The sequence below is a fragment of the Anomaloglossus baeobatrachus genome, chromosome 3 (genome assembly GCF_048569485.1).
Source record: "Anomaloglossus baeobatrachus isolate aAnoBae1 chromosome 3, aAnoBae1.hap1, whole genome shotgun sequence".
NCBI lineage: Eukaryota > Metazoa > Chordata > Amphibia > Anura > Aromobatidae > Anomaloglossus > Anomaloglossus baeobatrachus.
Window position 1 is genome coordinate 361,648,289 of NC_134355.1, and position 22,645 is coordinate 361,670,933.

The following is a 22,645-nucleotide window of genomic DNA, read 5'->3' on the forward strand; positions in this document are numbered from 1 at the left end:
GTGATGACCGCAGCCAACAGCCAGTGATGAGATGCATTCTCAAACTGTGGTCTTTCCTCAACAGCTCCTGTTTGCAGCCAGTGATCAGCACTGTACTGCAGAAAGAAACTAGCAATCAGAGCGAACACTGAGACTGAGAACGGCTGTGCTCCTGCAGTGTCACTAGTAGGTGCCGAGCTGCAGACTGAGTTCAGGCAGGGCTCACTTGAGCGCTGTCAATCAAGATATGACAGTTTGCAGTATGCAAATTGAGGGGATACGAGTAAAGTGAAGCCCCCTCAATTGCAAATTAAATTGCTTATTTCTGGAAACAAAACCATTAAAATCAGGTATAATTTTTATAGTGGCTAAGACCACTAAATACTATATACGTAGTTTAAAGGTTTTTGCTTTTCTAGTTTTGTTTTTCATGCTGCTGTCAGATTTAACAGCTAAAATCTGCTGACAGATTACCTTTACTTAGCGTTTTGGGGGTGACAGAACCCCATTAATGGGACTCTGTCAGTAGGTGTTTGCTATTTAATCTGACAGCAGCCCAATGTAGTAGAAGAGAGCATGATTCCAGTGATGTATCAATTACTGTACTGCTCGGTGCAATTTTTCTATAATCCTTGTTTTCTCTGTCATAGATGTAGCAATGGTTAGATTGCTAACCTATGTATAACCCCACCCACATGGAAGAAAGCTGCTAATCATTGGTGGGGACAGGGTTACATAGATAATCTAGGCTTGAATGCGGGTGAGACCAAGGGGTGCTTCACACACAGCGAGCTCGCTGCCGAGATCGCTGCTGAGTCACGCTTTTTGTGACGCAGCAGTGACCTCATTAGCGATCTCGCTGTGTGTGACACTGAGCAGCGATCTGGCCCCTGCTGCGAGATCGCTGCTCGTTACACACAGCCCTGGTTCGTTTTCTTCAAAGCCGCTCTCCCGCTGTGACACACAGATCGCTGTGTGTGACAGCGAGAGAGCGACAAATGAAGCGAGCAGGGAGCAGGAGCCGGCATCTGACAGCTGAGGTAAGCTGTATCCAAGATAAACATCGGGTAACCAAGGTGGTTACCCGATATTTACCTTAGTTACGAGCCTCTGCAGCTCTCACGCTGCCTGTGCTGCCGGCTCCGGCTCTCTGCACATGTAGCTGCTGTACACATCGGGTTAATTAACCCGATGTGTACAGCAGCTAGGAGAGCAAGGAGCCAGCGCTAAGCAGTGTGCGCGGCTCCCTGCTCTCTGCACATGTAGCTGCATTACACATCGGGTTAATTAACCCGATGTGTACTGTAGCTATGGTAGGAGAGCAAGGAGCCAGCGCTCAGTGTGCGCGGCTCCCTGCTCCCTGCACACACAGCTGTGCGCTGGTAACTAACGTAAACATCGGGTAACCATACCCGATGTTTACCTTAGTTACCAGTCTCCGCAGCTTCCAGACGGCGGCTCCGTGCAAGCGCAGCGTCGCTTGCACGTCGCTGCTGGCTGGGGGCTGTTCACTGGTCGCTGGTGAGATCTGCCTGTTTGACAGCTCACCAGCGACCATGTAGCGATGCAGCAGCGATCCTGACCAGGTCAGATCGCTGGTCGGATCGCTGCTGCATCGCTAAGTGTGAAGGTACCCCTAGTCCTGAAGTGATAATCTCCTGTTAGTAAAACACTGATTGTATTGAAATTACAGCACACAGCTTAATAAGTGATACATCACTGGAATCAGGGTCTCAACACCTACCTCATGCTGCTCTTAGATTACATAGCAAAATCCTGCTGACAAATTCCCTTTCAATCTACCAATATGTTCTATTTTAAAAGATCTTAAAATGTGTTGAAAAAATTTCAAATGATTTTTCTTTCTCTTTTTTTTGCGAGAGATCATCTACTTTTCAAAGTGTTGATCCAAATCATGTCAATTGTCCACATACAAGTGCATCTCAATAAATTAAAATATCATCAAAAAGTTAATTTATTTCAGTATTTCAATACAAAAAGGGAAACAGATATGTTATATAGAGTCATTACAAACAGAATTATCTATTTCAAGTGTTTATTTCTGTCAATGTTGATGATTATGGCTTATAGTCAATGAAAACCCAAAAGTTATTATCTCAGAAAATTAGAATAATTATCACAAAACACCTGCAAAGGCTTCCTAAGCGTTTAAAATGGCCCCTTAGTCTGGTTCAGTAGGTTACACAATCATGGGGAAGACTGCTGACTTGACAGCTGTCCAGAAGGCAGTCATTGTCACACTCCACAAGGTAGGATTGTTGAGAAAACGTAATTAAAAAATGTTGTGCAGATTCAAAAGGAGTGGACTGCTGCTGGAGTCAGTGCTTCAAGAGCCATCACACACAGACGTATCCAGGACATAGGCTACAACCGTTGCATGCTTTGTGTCAAGCCACTCATGACCAATAGACAACACCAGAAGCGTCTTACATGGGCCAAGGAGAAAAAGAACTGGACTGTTGCTCAGTGGTCCAAGGTGTTGTTTTCAGATGAAAGTACATTTTGTATTTCATTTAGAAAGAGAGTGGAGAGGCCACAATCCAAGCTGCTTGACGTCTAGTGTGAAGGTTCCACAATCAGTGATGGTTTGGGGAGTCATGTCATCTGCTGATGTAGGTCCACTGTGTTTTAGCAAGACCAAAGTCAGCGCAGTCATCTACCAGGACATTTTAGAGCACTTCATGCTTCCCTCTGCCCACAAGCTTTATGGAGATGGAAATTTCCTTTTCCAGCAGGACTTGGCATTTGTCCACACTGCCAAAAGTACCAATACCTGGTTTAATAATCACAGTATCACTGTGCTAGATTGGCCAGTAAACTCGCCTGACCTAAACCGCCTAGAGAATCTATAGGGTATTGTCAAGAGGAAGATGACAGACACCAGACCCAACAATGCAGACGAGAGACACCAGACCCAACAATGCAGATGAGCTGAAGACTGTTATCAAAGCAACCTGGGCCACACCGCATTGATGCAGTAATTCATGCAAAAGGAGCCCCGACCAAGTATTGAGTGCATTTACTGTACAGACTTTTCAGTAGGCCAAAATTTCGGAGGTTAAAATCCTTTTTTTCAGTTGCTCTTATATAAAATTATAATTTACTGAGATAATGACTTTTGGGTTTCTATTTTCTGTAAGCCATAATCATCAACATTAAGGCGGGCTTTACACGTTGTGACATCGCTATCGATATATCGTCGGGGTCACGTCATTAGTGACGCACATCCGGTGCCGGTAGCGACATCGCAACGTGTAATTCCTAGGTGCGACGATGAACGAGCGCAAAAGCGTAAACAATCGCTGATCTGTGTCACGTTGTTCATTTCCATAATGTCGTTACTGGTGCAGATACAATGTTGTTTGTCGTTCCTGCAGCACCTCACATCGCTGTGTGTGAAACCGCAGGAACGACAAACATCTCCTTACCTGCGTCCACAGGCAATGCGGAAGGAAGGAGGTGGGCGGGATGTTATGTCCCACTCATCTCCGCCCCTCCGCTTCCATTGGCCGGCCGTTTAGTGACATCGCTGTGACGCTGAACGCACCTCCCCCTTGAAGGAGGGATTGTTCGGCGATCACAGCGACGTCGCCGACCAGGTATGTGCATGTGAAGCTGCAGTAGCGATAATGTTCGCTACGGCAGCAAGCACCAGATATCACATGTACGACGGGGGCGGGTGCTATTGCGCTCAACATCGCTAGCAATTGCTAGCGGTGTCGCAGCGTGTAAAGCCCGCCTTACAGAAATAAACAGAAATAAACACAAGATATAGATCACTCTGTTTGTAATGACTATATAATATATGTTTCCATTTTCGTGTTGAATTACTGAAATAAATTAACTTTTTAAGGATATTGTAATTTACTGAGATTCATTTGTATTAAAGGGGTTATGTGGGACTGTTTAATTTTTTTCTACTGCGGGTTTAAGAACTAAATAGGCAGGTAGTGGCTACCTACCTGCCTACTATGGCTGATGCCGATCTCTGCACAGAGCGGACACAGACTACTCCTGCTAGGGATTCTGCAGGTTGCACTGATGTCAGGTCTACAAAGTAACGTGTGATTTACTGATTTACAGCCGTCTCTCCCACTACCTAACTACAGGAATCGGGCTGCCAATCAGAAGGACGTCTGCAGTCATGCCCTGTTGACAGAGCAGCTGAGAAAAGTAAGATCTGCTGTGTTGACATGGAGCACCTGAATCACCCACGAGAGCAGTCAGTGATCGCTCTGAGTCGGAGCCGGCTAGAAAAATAATTAGCAACTGCCTGTTACATTTTAGGTCCATAATAAAAAAAAAAAACCTTTAATAGTCCTGGATAACCCCTTTAAGTATTACTATTTAAACTATGTAAGTTGAAAGTGATGCAGATGTTTTATTCAAATATCCCTTACGTAGAAATAGTGGTCGTTTCATAAGATCAACTCAATACAGAGACTACAGCAGAGACTACAGGCTTTTGTCATCAATGATTTTTCCAAATAGAAATAATGCATGGGGGAAAAAATGTTACTTTAAAGTATATGTGTTGTGAACGTGACTATCATAAATAACCAAATGAAGTGTGTTCAGCTGTCTTTAACATCTCCATTCATTTTTATGGAGAAGAACAGCTCATGCTTATCCTGTCCTCTCGAGAACATAGATTTGGGGCCCCTAATTGTGGGAAATGGTGGGAGTCACAGAGGTTAGACTTTGACCTATGGTAGCTTAGTTTTATAACATTTTGTAAGACAACCCCTGTAAATTAAGCCTAAGCAAAGGGATTGTCTGGTCTAAATCCATAAATGAGCAGTCCCTCTATGTAGATGTAGCCTTGCTCAATACATTTGCACTAAGTGAGGCCGCACTCTAGTCAGATTCTGGCCAAGAGTCTCATACTCGCAGCCACGTGACTGCTGTTCTTGGCTTTAAAACTGGTGAATCCTCACAGTGCACTTTGCATTGGATGTGAAGATTCAGCATTGAGTCACATTACACCAGACAACCCCTTTAAGAATTAAGTTACAAGTTTCTCAGGCTGTGTCTGGAATGTAATATGACCTGCTTGTTTCTAGATCAGTCATGAGTGCTTTGGATCTCTTGAAGTCACATACTAGATAACCATTGTAGCAAGTCTGGTTGCTACAAGCATAAACATCCAAGTACCTCTGAATACTTTGCTTAGAAATATAATATACATTTTAATATACTATAACTCTGACATATCTTCCTTCTTGTGCTGATTAGAATAATCTGATGAGAAAAGTATACATGTGTACTTTTTAGGAGAGCAAAGATAAGGTTTCTCAGCTACTTGTTTACTGATCAATGGTACTTTAATAGCCCATTTACGCATCAGATGTGCATTGAACGATCTGCAATAGATTGTTCAGTGCGTATAGGCAGCCATTGTTTTTGGTAGCACAGGTTCTGTTTATACAGGACAAAGCACTGCCGAGAACAATGATCTTTTGTGCAGAACATGTCTAGCATTGACTTATCTGCCTGAAGAACAGAACCCGTAGAAGCCTAATTACAGGCGAAACGGCCGTCGTCCACAGCGAGGGGCCGCATCCAGGTCTCCTCCCGCCCGCTTATATCCTGCACCTTTCGATTATGGAATAAAGAATTACCGGTAAAGAAGCTACTGTGCGGTCTATTTCTTCTCATCTTGGATCACATGTCTAGCATTGACTTATCTGCCTGAAGAACAGAAGGATTGATCATTTAAATTCAGACCATTAATTGTTTTGTCCCCCAACATCATCTGTTGGAGGAGTCAGGAGGCTTTTATATACATTAGTTGGTTGGACAGTGCCACTGAATTTGATGAGTTTGGCCAACTACAATGTGTACCAGAGCCTCAGATGACTGAGTTTTATAGTATTGTCACCATAGCATTAACTTTTTTCAAAGGCTATTAGCCAATATGAGACCACCATCAATCTTTTGCCCAGGATGCACCTATGAACCAGTTTTCCTTTATGTGCACATGTGTACATTCCCTGATTGCATAAAATGCTCTTACTACATGAAGTCACAGGTTTTTCTTCCCCCAAAGGAGATTGTCCTGAAGGGACGCCATAAAAGGAGTTCTTGGCCACAAGAAACCCCTACACCAAGTTGACAAGCTGGTCTACATTCTTAGGGAATCCATGCCCATCAAAAAGACATTCAGGGACCAAATTCTATGTTTTATGGCACCTCTAGCGCAACTCCTGCTGCTCTGCATTAGAAATAGCAACGTGTTATCCAGGTAGGTTGCCAAAGCATCCATATAAGTGCACCACAGCACATCCACTTCATGACTTGGCAACGACTACTTGGGAACACCTGACCTGTTGGCAATAGGACATCTCACCAACTTACATGGATCTAGTTGGTTGTCCTTAGCAAGTGCACCCTCATTCTTTACAATCACTGTAATTTATTAGTGAAACTCTTGGAAAAGCACCTGATGTGTGTTTACCTCAACAGGAAGTATTTTACAACAACTCCTAATTTTTTAAACCTTTCAGTAGAAAGCTTTGATAGTTTGCATAATGCTGTCTAGCTTATTTATTCATAGTTTTTTAAGGATAAAGGTAGACTTAAGTCCATTGATTTCAACCCATAGCCTAACATGTTGATCCAAAGGAAGGCAAAACCCCATGGGACCGATAGTAAGCTCCTTCCCAACTTCACATACAGCAATCCGTCACGCTAGGGACAGAGAAGTACCAAGCGAATGACGAAAGGGAAAGGAAGGGAAACTCTGCGTCTACAAAAGGGGGGGATGGTGACCCCTGACCAAACCAACTGCTGGCCTCTGGGGTCCCTCACCTCCCTAGATAGGTTCTGCACATATGCGCTGATCCAGATACCTGACCTTAGGATGACCCTAGAGCTGGGCCCTAGATTGTCCTTGTCCCTGTCGCAGTCCTAGGTGTAAAAAGATCATTAGAAAGGTCTCTGTACGAGGGGCGATTCAAAACTAATGATAATCGGTTATTTCTATTGCACACAGAAATTAAAATAAAATGTTTTCTTCTCTCTTAGGTACCCACTAGTCCAGGAAAAAAAAATAACTTAAATAGGCCACGATTCCCGGGAGCTACAGTCATTTGAATATGAACTGCCGAGGAGTGAACATCACAATGGAAAAAAACTAGCTCAGAGCTGTCATCAAATACCTCTGCTTGAAAAAAATGACTACCAAAGACATACACAGCGACTTGGAGGAAACATTGGGGGACTCTTCTCCTCCATATTCCACAGTTGCACGCTGGGTCAAGGAATTTAAGCTGGGAAGAACATCGACGGAAGATGAACATCGTGAAGGACGCCCATCCACGTCCCTCAATGAATAAAACGTGAAAAAATTGAAGAAGTTGTATTGGCAGATCGAAGAGTGACTATCAGACATGTAGCTGAGGTCACAGGGATCTCATATGGCAGTATTCAAAGAATCCTTGCAAAAGAATTGCATATGAGAAAGGTCTCCGCGCGTTGGGTACCAAAAATGTTAACTGACGAGCAAAAGAAGAAATGAGTTGACATTTCAATAGCAAATCTCAAAAAGTTCCAAGCAGACAAGGAGAATTTTTTGTCACGTTTTTTGACCATGGACGAGACCTGGATCCACCACTTTGATCCCGAAACTAAACAACAATCGATGACATGGAAACGAGCCGACGAACCGACGCCAAAGAAATTCAAAGTGTCAAGCTCAGCAGGGAAGGTTATGGCGTCCGTTTTTTGGGATGTTGAAGGAATTATTATGGTGGACTATTTGGAGAAGGGAGCCACTATTACGGGCTCCTACTATGCAGAACAAAAAAGAAGACTGCGGGAGGCTATCAAGGAGAAAAGGCGCGGCAAACTGCGGGCTGGAGTGCTGTTTCACGCGCCGGCTCACAAAGCTGCAGTTGCCATGGCAACCATTCAAGAAGCGAGCTTTGAACTGGTGGAACACCCCCCCCTATTCGCCAGATCTAGCCCCCAGTGACTTCTTTCTCTTTCCTCACCTCCAGGAACACCTCCGGGGCAAGAAATTTGACGACAATAGCGATGTGATAACCGCTGTTGAGGATTTTTTTGAGGGTCAAGATCAAGAATTTTTTTCAAAGGGAATTCTAAGTTTAGAAAAGAGATGGACTAAATGTATAGACTTGTTAGGAGACTATGTAGAATTTTTTTTTTTTTTAATATATTCATTGTGTTTATTATTGATTATCATTACTTTTGGATCGCCCCTCGTACTGTCCCCTCATATATTTGTGCATTGTAATAAGATCGCCTCTAAGCCTTTGTTTTTTCAAACTGAATAACCCCAAGTTTAATAACCTATCTTGGTATTGCATTTCACCCATTCCCTTAATCACCTTAGTTGCTCATTTCTACCCATGCTGTAGTTCAGCTTGGTCTTATACACCGAAGACCAAAATTGTAGTGTGACTGCACTTGTGACTTGTTACTAATGCTTAATAATTGTTTTACTTCAGTTTTAGATTTCACTGATCCCTTCAGCACAGAAGTAAAGCCAAGAATTCTTTTAATGGGATTACGAAGAAGTGGGAAATCCTCCATTCAGAAAGTTGTGTTTCATAAGATGTCACCAAACGAAACGCTTTTTTTGGAAAGTACCAACAAAATTTGCAGGGAAGATGTGTCCAACAGCTCTTTCGTAAACTTCCAAATCTGGGATTTTCCTGGCCAGATTGATTTCTTTGATCCAACATTTGACTATGAAATGATTTTCAGAGGAACAGGAGCACTGATATTTGTCATTGATTCACAGGTAAGTTCTCCTAAATGATCAACACTCAGACTGAAAATATTTTCAATATTTTAAAGTGTGTTTTTTTTTTCCTGTCCGTTATTAGGTTAAAGATCATATATGACATGAGATACCACCGGGTTTGACTTTTTTATTAAGCACAATCACTCTGATTCATCAAAACTGGTGATTTTCTTGCCGGTCTTAATGAGGAGGTGTGGCGGAGACAGATGCTTCTGATTGATGAAGAGCTGCATCAGGCGTGTCTGATTAGTAGTGTGATATCTTACTTCAGTCCCTGATTAGGAAATGCCGCAGCTCATCATGAATTAGACCAGTGTTTCCCAAATTCAATCCACAGGGCCATCAACAGGTCATGTTCTTAGGAATTCCTTAGTATTGCACAGGTGAGAGAAAATGTGTCAATTTCTGATGTTTTGATAATGATTCCTTCACCTGTGCAATGCAAATGAAATCCTGAAAACGTCATCTGTTGGGGACCCTGAGGACTGCAATTTCGGAAACACTGAATTAGACAATCTGGGGTGTTAAACACAGCTCCGCTTCTTGGAGAAACTGGTGTGAAAACATTAAAAGTTGCAAAATTGTTGTGTAACTCTGAGTTGAGCCAACATTTTGCCACTTTTCAAAGCAATTTTCACCAGAATTCTGTGAAAATTGCTCCTATTAAACAGGGCCATGTTTTATTTTGTTGATAATGTCTGAAACCTGGCAATTTAAAACTTTAGAGGGTTATTGTCAACACTGCAAGCTATCACTTCTCTGCAGAAAATGCTGGTCAATTACAATTGAGGGACTTTGGGGCATGCAAAACCAGTGGGTGAAAGGGTTCACTGAACACCCTAATAAGCATATTGATTAAACCTCAGTTTCTGCAAAACAGAGGCAGCAATTAGAACATTAAAGATGAGATTTTAATAGTGCCTATATCCAGCACAAGACTATGATTTTTTTACACAAGCCTTTTGGGCTTACACACCTTCTTTAAGGATAACCTGTCAAAATCTAAAGGTTGGGGTCACATGGATGTACCATATGTTCTCTCTTGTGAGAGAATCGGGTAGATTATACTAATGACACTCAATTCAAACCCTGATCAAAGTGTGATTCAATTCTCTCGAATGCGAAAATCGGAACAAATTCCTCTATCTTCTCCATTGTCTGTGTCAGCGACTATCGAACTGCACTCACATGAATTTGACATAATGGGATTAAAATGCGTGTAAGAAAATGCACTAAAAGACGCAATGAAAAAGGCAAGTACAGTCATAAAGTCTTGGCTGCAAATAGATTTTCCATCACTGAGAAAATCAACTTTGATCATCATGTAAATTAGGGTACAACTGCACTGAGGACAGATCAATGCTCCACATCATTCCCTGCTCAGTGCCATCCCTATGTTCTTAGATAATACAACACTATCTGCAGTGTATAAATCTACCCTAAAAACTCATAATGAAAAAAAAAAATTCTTAGGCTATGTGCACACATTGCGTAATTGCATGCAGTTACGCTGCGATCTGCACCACAGCGTAACTGCATGCGTCCTGCGTCCCCCGAGCAATGTATGGAGATTGTGCAGGAGACATGCGCACATAGCGTATTAGAGCGCAGCGCTTCGGCTGCTGCCCGAAGCGCGCGTTCTAAGAAGTGACATGTCACTTATTCCGTGCACTCTGTATGCATCCCCTGCTCTGTCTATGGCAGTGGCTGGGAGGGGCTACATGCAGAGCCCATGAAATCAGCTTTTGTTTCTGCAGCGATTTGAAGCACATGTGTGATGTTCAAATCGCTGCAGAAATTTCTGTAGGGCCAGTACGCAACGTGCGCACATAGCCTTATGGTCAAAAAAAAAATAATTGCTGTGTTCTTAAAAGCCGAAATTATAAACTATACTGGAATAGAATCTTGGAGATGGGAATACCCATTTAAGGAAGTAACTAAAAGCTGATTGACATGGATCCAGCTTCAGTCACATCCACAACAGCTTTTGCTGGTGAAAGCAGCGGATGATCATATCTTGCAGTAGAGATGGGTGGATAAAATTTGTGGTACTATGGCCCTTTGGCCAGACCAGTATTCTCCGGCTGCTGGACAGGAGGCTCACAAATTACTTACTTTCTGGGATCCACAGAGCAGTTTTAGAATAACTAGGTTGATGCAATGTAATCTGTGCGTCACACTGCAATGATGACATTGGTTAATTTGAAGCTACGTCAGGGATCCTGGAAGATAACAGATTTATGAGCCTCCTGTCCAGCAGCCAGAAACTACTGACCTAGCTGAGGGAACAGAATATCATAAATCTATCTGCCCATCACTAGTCAGCGCTCTACACTGACTCTGTAAAGGCAGGCCTGATCTCTACTGCTCTGACTGCATTCAGAATTGTGTTGTATTTACGAGATGATTGCCTAATAGTGGTGTCACACACAGCGACGACGACAACGACATCACTGCTAAGTCGCCATTTTCTGTGGCGTAGCAACGACCTCAACAGCGACGTCGCTGTGTGTGACACATAACAACGATCAGACCCCTGCTGCGAGATCGCTGCTCGCTCTTGAATATTCCAGGTCATTTTTTGATCGCTGCTATCCCGCTGCGCCACATGCATTCATTGTGTTTGACACCACAGCAGCGACGGTTGCGACGACGCTGAAGGCAGTGACGTAGGACTGAAGGCAGGACAAGGGCGTGTTTTTACGGTGTATTTTACAACGCCCCCACGACTTTGATTGATGGTCACAACAGCGTTCCAATTGGATACCTTGCCGAAGGCATTACAGTGATTTCATTCTTTAAGTTCCATTCTTTGTTCCACGTAGTAGAGTCTCTGTCTGGTGTCGCTAGTGTGTCGTTCTTTGTGTCTTCCTTTGTTTGGCACGGTCACCCAATCAGGCGCCGCTGTAGTGATCACCAATCGGAACAGAGGGGCGTGAAAAAGGCAACGCAAAGGCGCTGTAGTGATCACCAATCGGAACAGAGGGGCATGAAAAGAGGCAATGCAAAGCATGTCTAGGGGTAAACACCACGCCTCTATCAAGGTCTGAGTCATCGCACAGCGACGCGTGTGACACGTCCCAACGACCGTCGAGGTCGCTATGCTCGCTGCTCCGTCGCTGCTTAAAATTACATGTTTGACAGCTAACTAGCGATCATGTAAGGTCGCTGTTACGTCACAGGAAATGGTGACTTAACAGCGACGTCGTTGTCGCTGTCGTTGTGTGTTAACCCAGCATAAGCCGGATACAGCTATAGAAAACTTTTCAATACGAAATTATTTACTTGAGGATTTTAATACTCAAAATGTACATAAGTCCCCATTCAATCGGCAATTTTTTATGTATGTGTACTATCCATTTTTTCACAGATAGCACAAGGGCACATTATAGTTTATGTACTATATGTGTCCATTTTTTTCCCACAAAGAGAGAGTCTCAAAAAGATAATACGGAGATGTGTACAACTTTAGTTTATGGTTTAAACTCACCAAATCTAACGATAAGGTCCATGATTTTAATGGAGAACACAGGACTGGCATCAGTATGCTGTCCATTTGAAAGTCAGAACTGTGAATTTGGCTTTCATATGTGTCCATTCTCTGACAACACACAGTGAAATGGCGAGGAATGTAAAATAGATTAGAACATTGCATACATTTTCATTTATACAGTGATTAAACATTATTTACATAATGCTGACAGAATTTTTCTCATCTGACACTAAAGTCTATGGTGGAAAAAAAAAATTTCTTACGTGTATTATTACTCTAGCAAATCTTTCAGGCAGATAGAACACGTCCTCATAAAGGTACATGCCCATTGCTTGCGTTCAGTTTTTGTCTTGTTCTGGACACTGTGTATTTTTGCCTTGTCAAAAACGCAATGTTTTACAGTCCAAGAAAAGTGGATGGGATTAATAGAAATCTCCTGCCCATTATCTTTACTTTTTATGCTGTGTGAACTCACCTGGTTTGCATTTTTCCAATCCGCAGCATTTCAATGTCTCTTGTGTGTAAGCGAGTTTTCTGTGCAGAATCTCCTCATAGACTGGCATTAAATGCAGAAAATCCGCAGGTGAAAAACGCAAGGTGGAAACGCATCAAAAACACATGTAATCCGCACCTTAGAATGTCAATACCAGGAAGTTTCAAAAACAAAGCAGTATGAGTAAAGTATGAGATACCAAACACAGACATAAAACGCAGCATCGAAAAAGCGATATAACAGCATGTAAAAAAGGCACACAAAAATGAGATGAAAACAAGCACGTAAACTAAGGTGCAGAAATGGTGCTGAAATTCTGCAGCGTCGAAAACTCAACAAATACTGATTGTGAGAACGTAGCCTTATAATCCATGCGGCTGTTCACATATCCGTGTAATATTGCAGACCAAGTGGTCTGCATAAAATAATGGAGATTTGTATGATTTCAATCTGAGTCAAGGAACAAAATGCAATGCAAGTCTATGAGTACGTGGAATAAAAAAAACCTTGAAAAAACTTAAAAAAAAACCCTGATGAAATTGTTGATTGTTAAAACTGACACATTGGCCATAGAGAGATGAAACTCTGATCCAAGACACTGATGAAATGGCAGAAACCAAAAAACTACATCTAAAAATAAAACATAGCAAGGATGAATAGGTGCCAACTGCTCTAACTACACGAAACACAAACAAAAGGGAAACAGCAGCGCTCCTCAAGTACCCAGATATATGCCAACAAAAAATATATGACATTTAAACTGCATAAATGCTATATAGAATATACTTAGAAAAATGAAGGTTCTTTGCGTAAAAGTTGGGCAATTCTTTTGTGCCCCTCACCGTAGCAAGGCGATCTTTCTTTGATGGGACCCTATACTAGTGTCATGGCTCTCCCGGACGAAAGGTTTATACAAATGCATCTCAATAAATTAGAATATCCTCATAAAGTTAATTAATTTCAGTAATTCAATACAAAAAGGGAAACACATATATTATATAGAGCCATTACAAACCGAGTGATCAATTTCAAGTGTTTATTTCTGTTAATGTTGATGATTAAGGCTTACAGCCAATGAAAACCCAAATGTCATTATCTCAAAAAATTAGAATATTATATAAGACCAACTGAAAAAATTATTTTAAACTCCAAAATGTTGGCCTACTGAAAAGTATGTACAGTAAATGCACTTAATACTTGGTCAGGGCTCCTTTTGTATGAATTAAGGCATCAATGCAGCATGGCATGGAGGCGATCAGCCTCTGGCACTGCTGACGTGTTATGGAAGCCTTCAGCTCGTCTGCATTATTGAATCTGATGTCTCTCATCTTCATCTTGACAATACACTATAGATTGTCTATGGGGTTTAGGTCAGGCGAGTTTCCTGGCCAATCAAGCACAGTGATATTGTGGTTATTAAACCAGGTATTGGTACTTTTGGCAGTGTGGACAGGTGCCTAGTCCTGCTGGATAATGAAATTTCCATCTCCAAAAAGCTTGTCGGCAGAGGGAACCAAGAAGTGTTCTAAAATTTCCTGGTAGATGGCTGCGCTGACTTTGGTCTTGATAAAATACAGTGGACCTACACCATCAGATGACATGGCTCCCCAAACCATCACTGATTGTGGAAACTTCACACTAGACCTCAAGCAGCTTGGATTGTGGCCTCTCCACTCTTCCTCCAGACTCCAGGACCTTGATTTCCAAATTAAATGCAAAATTTACTTTAATCTGAAAACAACACCTTAGACCACTGAGCAACAGTCCAGTTCTTTTTCTCCTTGGCCCATGTATGACACGTCTGGCCTTGTCTTTTGGTCATGAGTGGCTTGACACAAGGAATGCGACAGTTGTAGCCCATGTCCTGGATACGTCTGTATGTGGTGGCTCTTGAAGCACTGACTTCAGCAGCAATCCACTCCTTGTGAATATCCCCCAAATTTTAAATGGCCTTTTCTTAATAATCCTGTCAAGACTGTGGTTATCTCGGTTGCTTGTGCACCTTTTTCTACCAGACTTTGTCTTTCCACTCAACTGTCCATTAACATGCTTGGATACAGCACTCTGTGAACAGCCAATGTCTTTAGCAATGACCTTTTGTTGGTTACCCTCCTTGTGGAGTGTGTCTTCCCCATGATTGTGTAGCCTACTGAACCAGACTAAAGGCCGCTTTATACGCAGCTACATTGCTAAAGTGATGTCGTTGGGGGTCATGGAATTCGTGACGCATATCCGGCCGTGTTAGCGATGTCATTGTGTGTGACACCTATGTGCGATCGAAAATCGTCGCAAAAACGTGCAAAATCATTTATCGTTTACATGCTCCCCTCTTCCCAATTATAGTTGCTGCTGCAGGTACGATGTTGTTGTTCCTCGTTCCTGTGGCAGCTCACATCGCTACGTGTGACACCGCAAGAACGAGGAACCTCACCTTACCTGCGGCCGCCGGCAATGCGGAAGGAAGGAGGTGGGTGGGATGTTCGTCCCGCTCATCTCCACCCCTCCGCTTCGATTGGGTGGCAGCTTAGTGACGTCGCAGTGACGCCAAACGAATCGCCCCCTTAGAAAGGAGGTGGTTCACCGGTCCCAGCGACGACGCTAAGCAGGTAAGTAATGTGACAGGTCCGAGCAATTTTGTGCGCCACGGGCAGCGATTTGCTCGTGATGCACAAACGATGGGGGCGGGTACGCATGCTAGCGATCTCGCTAGCGAGATCGCTGCGTGTAAAGTGGCCTTAAGAGTCGATTTTAATAACTAAAGGCCCCTTTACACACTGCAACATTGCTAGCGATATCGCTGTAACGTCACCGGTTTTGTGACGTAATAGCGACCTCCCCAGCGACATTGCAGTGTGTGAAACGCATCAGCGACCTGGCCCCCGCTGTGAGATTGCTGATCGCTACACATCTCTCAGGAACATTTTTTGGTCCTTTGTTTCCCTCTGCGCAGCAAGCATCGTTGTGTTTGACACCATTACAACGACTTCGTTAGCGACTTCCCTTTCAAATAGCTGCTTTGACACATCCCAACGACCAGCTAGGTCGTTCTGCCGGTCCGGATCGCTGCTGCGTCGTTGGCCAGGTTTACCTGTTTGACAGCTTACCAGAGACTTTGTAGCGATCCCGGCCAGGTTGGGATCACTTGTGGGATCGCTAGAAAGTCTCAGTGTGTAAAGGGGCCTTTAGGAAGCCTTTTCAGGTGATTTGTGGTAATTATTCTAATTTTCTGAGATAATGACTTTTGGGTTTTTATTGGCTGCAAGCCATAATCAACAACAGTAACAGAAATAAACACTTGAAATAAATAAATAGATCATTCTTTTTGTAATGACTCCATATAATATATGCGTTTCCCTTTTTGTATTGAATTACTGAAATAAATTAACTTTTTGAGGATATTCTAATTTATTGAGATGCACTTGTAAATATAGGAGCAAATAAGATCTAGCACTATTTATAACCACCCTGTGGCTGATGGGAGGAGAGCACAGTCAGAATAGGAGTCTGTCTACACCTCCAATATATACTGCAAAAACAAAAAACTGCATCTCTAAATGAAACATAGCAAGTGTGAATAGGTGCCAACTGCTCAAACTACATGAAACACAAACAAAAGGGTATTTCAGCACTCTATAACCATATAACCGACAAGACATATAAACATAGAATATATGAAATTTAAACTGCATTTATACTATATAGAATATACTTAGAAAAATGAAGGTTCTTTGCACAAAAATTGGCCAATTCTTTTTTGCCCATCAACCGCGGCAAAGTGACCTTTCTCTAATGGAACCCTATAGTAGTCTCATGCTTCTCCAGGTCTAAAAGTCTACAAATATATGGGCATATAAGATCTAGCACTTAATTAAAACCACCCTGGGGCTGATGGGAGGAGATCACAATCAAAGGCTTTCTATACCTCCAATATATCCTGCAAAAAAACAAACCTGCATCTCCAAATAAAATATGGCAAGTGTGAACAAGTACATTTTTTTATTTTGGCTTAGAAAAAATATCTCTAATGTCTGTATGAGCCCTAACAGCTCTCTAAATTACAAAAAAACACTGACATAATAATAAGAGTATATCATATTTTCTTCAGAGAAGAGTTGTACCAGTTGTATTTGTCTTTTAGAAACTCCTATAGACTCCAGGACTTGTCTGATTGCTGCCGGGAAGGAATGCCTCCAAGTCTTCATAGCTTTTTTTATAGAAATGGAATAATAATGCGATCGCTGAGATTCTGGAGTTTCCCTGCATGCAGTATCATTTTTCTACATTGTAGTATATATTTTGTAATGATCACAAAAACGGCGCATTGTGAATGTATTGCTGGGGGAAGCTAAACATAAAAATAAAACCGAGCAGAGAATTGTTTGGCAGCCATAATGAGATGTTGAAGAAGCTGCATGATCCGTTTGTTTAGACTCTAGGAAATATCTGCGTAGAGCTGTAGCCGCCCAAGCACCCTGGAATGTGGGATGAGTTTATTAACCACTTCTGCTACCACGGAACGTTGCTGATAGTTGTATAAATTGCCATCTAAATAAAAAAATAATGTTGATGTGTAGACTAGAGCAAGAAAAGCAGTGACGTGGCTCTGCTACTGCGTTGGAAAAATCTATAGACAAAAATGACTGCAAATTCTTGTGGCTGTATCCTCCTCAGTGGGGAGCGCTGCATAAATCATTGTGCAGCTCATCCTTCTCAATAATTTCACCCAAAAGAACCTGTGGAAAACACCGATGAAAAGGGTCTCTGTTCTTGTACTAGACCTGTGAAACGTAAACGCTATATAAACCCATGCATCCACTTTTTTTCTTTCAGTGTATTTTTAAATGAAAATAATTAAGATTTTGCAATATGTCTTCGTTAAAAAATCCCCACCGTTTTGTTGCTACAGCTTCTATGAAAACTATGCGTATTCACGGTAAAAAACAACAAGCAAACTCTGTGTAATCTGATTCTGCATTCATCTGTCCTGTAATGAATATCTTGTATATTACCACAAAGTAGGGTATAAAGGGAAGAAAGCCCAAGTGTAGATTAAATGCCTAGTTACAAAGGACAATTTCAGATCAGTAATACGTTACGGCAGTCAACTATATTCCAGTCACTTGCCGCTCATTTACTAGCCTATATACACCTGCCATCAAGCAATAGTCAGGACATAATGATCGATAATATGTTCGTTCTTCCTCATATACAGTACTGTACATATTATTGTAGCACATCACCTGTTTACACAGGGCACTGGGCAAATGATTTTCATGAGTAAAAATTGAATTGGCTTACAACCAAGAATTTTGCTAATTTTTGGGGCACATTTAGGGCAAACTGCTATAACTGCATTGTATACAAACTAAACAATACAGCAGCACTCTATATGGATGGAATATTACTGCTATATACAGTATACTTATAGAATGAAGGTACATGTAATAGGGGTTACAAAAAGACCTCTTCTTCCTTGTTACAGGGGAAATACCACGCTGCCTCTGTAAGGCTGCTTTCACACCTCCGGTTTTTGCTATGCGGCACAATCCGGCACTTTGCAGGAAAAACGCAACCATTTTTTTTTGCTGCCGTTTGCGTTTTTCCTGCATAGACTTTAATTAGTGCCGCATTGTGCCGCATGGCCTTGCGTTCGGTCCGGTTTTTGCCGCATGCGGCAGATTTAGCCGATGCGGCGGCCGGATGGAACGTTGCGTGGCACTTTTTTTGTGCGGCAAAAAAAAACGCATTCCGCCGCATCCGGCTGATGCGGCACTTTTCTCAATGCATCCCTATGGATGCCGGATGCGGCGCGATGCGGCAAAAAACGCATCCGGCCGCCGCATGCGGTTTATGCCACTGCGCATGCTCAGTAGCATGCCGCAAGCGGCAAAAACCAGACGGGCCGCATGTAAAAAACTTATGCAAAGGATGCGGTGTTTTCACCGCATCCGTTGCATAGGTTTCACAGCCGGATTGAGCCGCATGGCTCAAACCGGATGTGTGAAAGCAGCCTAAGAGGACTGGCTATCCTCACACCACAGATATACTGTGTATATTCCAAAGGGTATAATTTCTGTTACTATTACTGCTTTGTGCTACTTTGTCCTATCTACTTGGTGTATTCCAAATATGCACAGACTCAAGACACTGTTGTAATAATAAAATATTAATTATTCACTAACAAGACTATACTTAATACACTATATAATACTAGCACATCTAGATGAAAGCATATACTATACAAATACAATACAGGAAAACACCAAGTAATACCTTCCCAAATACTCAATTAAACCCACAATTGCATACCACCCACTTTGACACTCACCCAGTTAAATTTACAGCCCACCCAACACAATGATACTATCTATCCTTTTATTAAATGATGCTCAGCCATGTTGGTCACACATCCAGTTGCTACATCTGGCCAGAGAGAAAGAGCCACAGAAGAGAAACCCTCACAGGATATGAGGACAGCTTATATAAGAGATTAAGTTCCCTTATCATTGGCTGTAACCTGTGATGTCATGGAGGCGTGCATATAGGTAGGTGTTGAAGACTCCTCTCATCTAATAAAGTAAAGAAGTCAAATCCCATGGTCTCCTTTGTAGGACCAACCATCCAGCACAATTATACCTTCACATACAGTACAGAGCAAAAGTTTGGACACACCCTCTCATTCAAAGAGTTTTCTTTATTTTCATGACTCTGAAAATTGTAGATTCACATTGAAGGCATCAAAACTATGAATTAACACATGTGGAATGAAATACTTAAAAAAGTGTGAAACAACTGAAAATATGTCTTATATTCTAGGTTCTTCAAAGTAGCCACCTTTTGCTTTGATTACTGCTTTGCACACTCTTGGCATTCTCTTGATGAGCTTCAAGAGGTATTCACCGGAAATGCTTTTCACTTCACAGGTGTGCCCTGTCAGCTTTAATAAATGGGATTTCTTGCCTTATAAATGGGGTTGGGACCATCAGTTGTGTTGTGCAGAAGTCTGGTGGATACACAGCTGATAGTCCTACTGAATAGACTGTTAGAATTTGAATTATGGCAAGATAAAAAGCAGCTAAGTAAAGAAAAATGAGTGGCCATCATTACTTTAAGAAATGAAGGTCAGTCAGTCCGGAAAAAAGTGGGAAAACTTTGAAAGTGGCCCAAGTGCAATGTCAGAAACCATCAAACGCTACAAAGAAACTGTCTCACATGAGGACCGCCCTAGGAAAGGAAGAGCAAGAGTAACCTCTGCTGCTGAGGATAAATTTATCCGAGTCAACAGCCTCAGAAATCACAGGTTAACAGCAGCTCAGATTAGAGACCAGGTTAATGCCCCACAGAGTTCTAGCAGCAGACACATCTCTAGAACAAGTGTTAAGAGGAGACTTTGTGCAGCAGACCATCATGGTAAAATACCTGCTAGGAAACCACTGCTAAGGACAGGCAACAAGCAGAAGAGACTTGTTTGGGCTAAAGAACACAAGGAATGGACATTAGACCAGTGGAAATCTGTGCTTTGGTCTGATGAGTCCAAATTTGAGATCTTTGGATTCAACCACCGTGTCTTTGTGCGACGCAGAAAAGGGGAACGGATGGACTCTACATGGCTGGTTCCCACCGTGAAGCATGGAGGAGGAGGTGTGATGGTGTGGGGGTGCTTTGCTGGTGACACTGTTGGGGATTTATTCAAAATTGAAGGCATACTGAACCAGCGTGGCTACCACAGTATCTTGCAGTGGCATGGTATTTCATCCGGTTTGCATTTAGTTGGACCATCATTTATTTTTCAACAGGAAAATCCTCCCAAACACCCCTCCAGGCTGTGTAAGGGCTATTTGACTAAGAAGGCGAGTGATGGGGTGCTACGCCAGATGACCTGGCCTCCACAGTCACCAGACCTGAACCCATTTGAGATGGTTTGGGGTGAGCTGGACTGCAGAGTGAAAGCAAAAGGGCCAACAAGTGCTAAGCATCTCTGGGAACTCCTTCAAGACTGTTGAAGACCATTTCCAATGACTACCTCTTGAAGCTCATCAAGAGAGTGCCTAGAGTGTGCAAAGCAGTAATCAAAGCAAAAGGTGGCTACTTTGAAGAACCTAGAATATAAGACATATTCAGTTGTTTCACACTTTTTTGTTAAGTATTTCATTCCACATGTGTTAATTCATAGTTTTGATGCCTTCAGTGTAAAACTACAATTTTCAGAGTCATGAAAATAAAGAAAACTCTTGAATGAGAAGGTGTGTCCAAACTTTTGATCTGTACTGTATATTGTTAAGTCCCTTCCACAGTACACAAATTGCCCATTTTGTGTTTGACTACCAGCCAAGACAAGGCAACCTCTCTCAGCTCTATTGTTTTCCTCTCTATGTACAGTTCAGCTTCTGTAATTGCTTTTTTTTTTTAAAAAAATTGGATCTTTTTGCCACTCTGTGATCTGTCATATACAGCCGGACCTCACCCATCTCCTCATTGCTATATTCAAGGGTGTGTTTACACATGCAGAATATTATGTGGAATTATGTATAGATTTCATGCCATAGATTTCAAATGTACAAAATTTTTTCAAACATTATGCATTCCTCAACCATGTTCAACATCCGTCGTCATGCTTTGAAAAATGTTGGGAAGATTTTTGTCCATGATAATACTTAACAATTAATACTTGAAAATCACGGCTAGAACATGTACATGATTCATGGATGCCTAAATAAGGTCTAGGAATATAGCAATTACCTTCAAAATTTCCCCTAGAAATGGAGAGCAGAAAATAGCAGCGGGGGGCAAATAGCCAGAGAAAAAAAACTCCTAAAACATAACCTTTAATGGGTATACATTAAAAGTGGACTGCCACTATAAAAGAATAAAAATGTTCCTTTGGGCCATACACAGGATAGCTACAGCCTCAAAATGAACACCAGGCACAAAATGCAGAAAGTATGAGAACAAGTCACACAGAGTACCTGCATTCAGATACACACAGCGAAATCTATGGTTGTCACGTCAGACCTGCTGCAACAGTAAGGGGTACTTTGCACGCTGCGACATCGCAGGCCGATGCTGCGATGCCGAGCGCGATAGTACCCGCCCCCGTCGCAGCAGCGATTTCCTTGTGATAGCTGCCGTAGCGAACATTATCGCTACGGCAGCTTCACATGGACTCACCTGTCCTGCGACCGTCGCTCTGGCCGGAGACCCGCCTCCTTGTTAAGGGGGCGGGTCGTGCGGCATCATAGCGACGTCACACGCCAGGCGGCCAATCGGAGCGGAGGGGCAGGGATGAGTGGGATGTAAACATCCCGCCCATCTCCTTCCTTCCGCATATCCTACGGAAGCCGCAGTGATGCCGGTAGATGTTCCTCGCTCCTGCGGCTTCACACACAGCGATGTGTGCTGTCACAGGAGCGAGGAACAACATCGGACTGTCGCGTCAGCGTAATCATGGATTACGCCGACGCTGCACCGATGATACGATTACGACGCTTTTGCGCTCGTTAATCGTATCATCGAGCCTTTACACACTACGATGTCGCATGCGATGCCGGAAGTGCGTCATTTTCAATTTGACCCCACCGACATCACACCTGCGATGTCGTAGTGTGCAAAGCCCGCCTAAATCCCTCAGATCAACTGCAACCATGAATCAGAAAAAGGAAAACGGTCTTACCGTGCTTCCAAGGGCATGTCAAATTGGGAAAAAGTACATAGCTCAATCATAGGTGACCCTTCACAGGTCCTACATAAATACCATTCGTTGGCTCAAGTGAAAAAACGGTAGTATGTAACCTCCCACTGCTATTTACTGCTAAATAAGGTCTAACCTAATCATAATGGTGGTCACCAAATGAATAAGTACAAATCTCGTTTGTCAGACAGTTTGATTTTT

At 42.5% G+C, this 22,645-nt stretch overlaps 1 protein-coding gene across 1 annotated transcript in view; it reads left to right on the forward strand.

Annotated features, from left to right (window-relative positions):
- RRAGD (Ras related GTP binding D) overlaps positions 1-22,645 on the forward strand; it is a 70,391-nt gene that overhangs the window by 11,102 nt on the left and 36,644 nt on the right. The window contains exon 2 of the mRNA XM_075338406.1: positions 8,472-8,767. Coding sequence (XP_075194521.1) covers positions 8,472-8,767 — 296 coding nt within the window. The remainder of the gene's footprint in view (positions 1-8,471; positions 8,768-22,645) is intronic.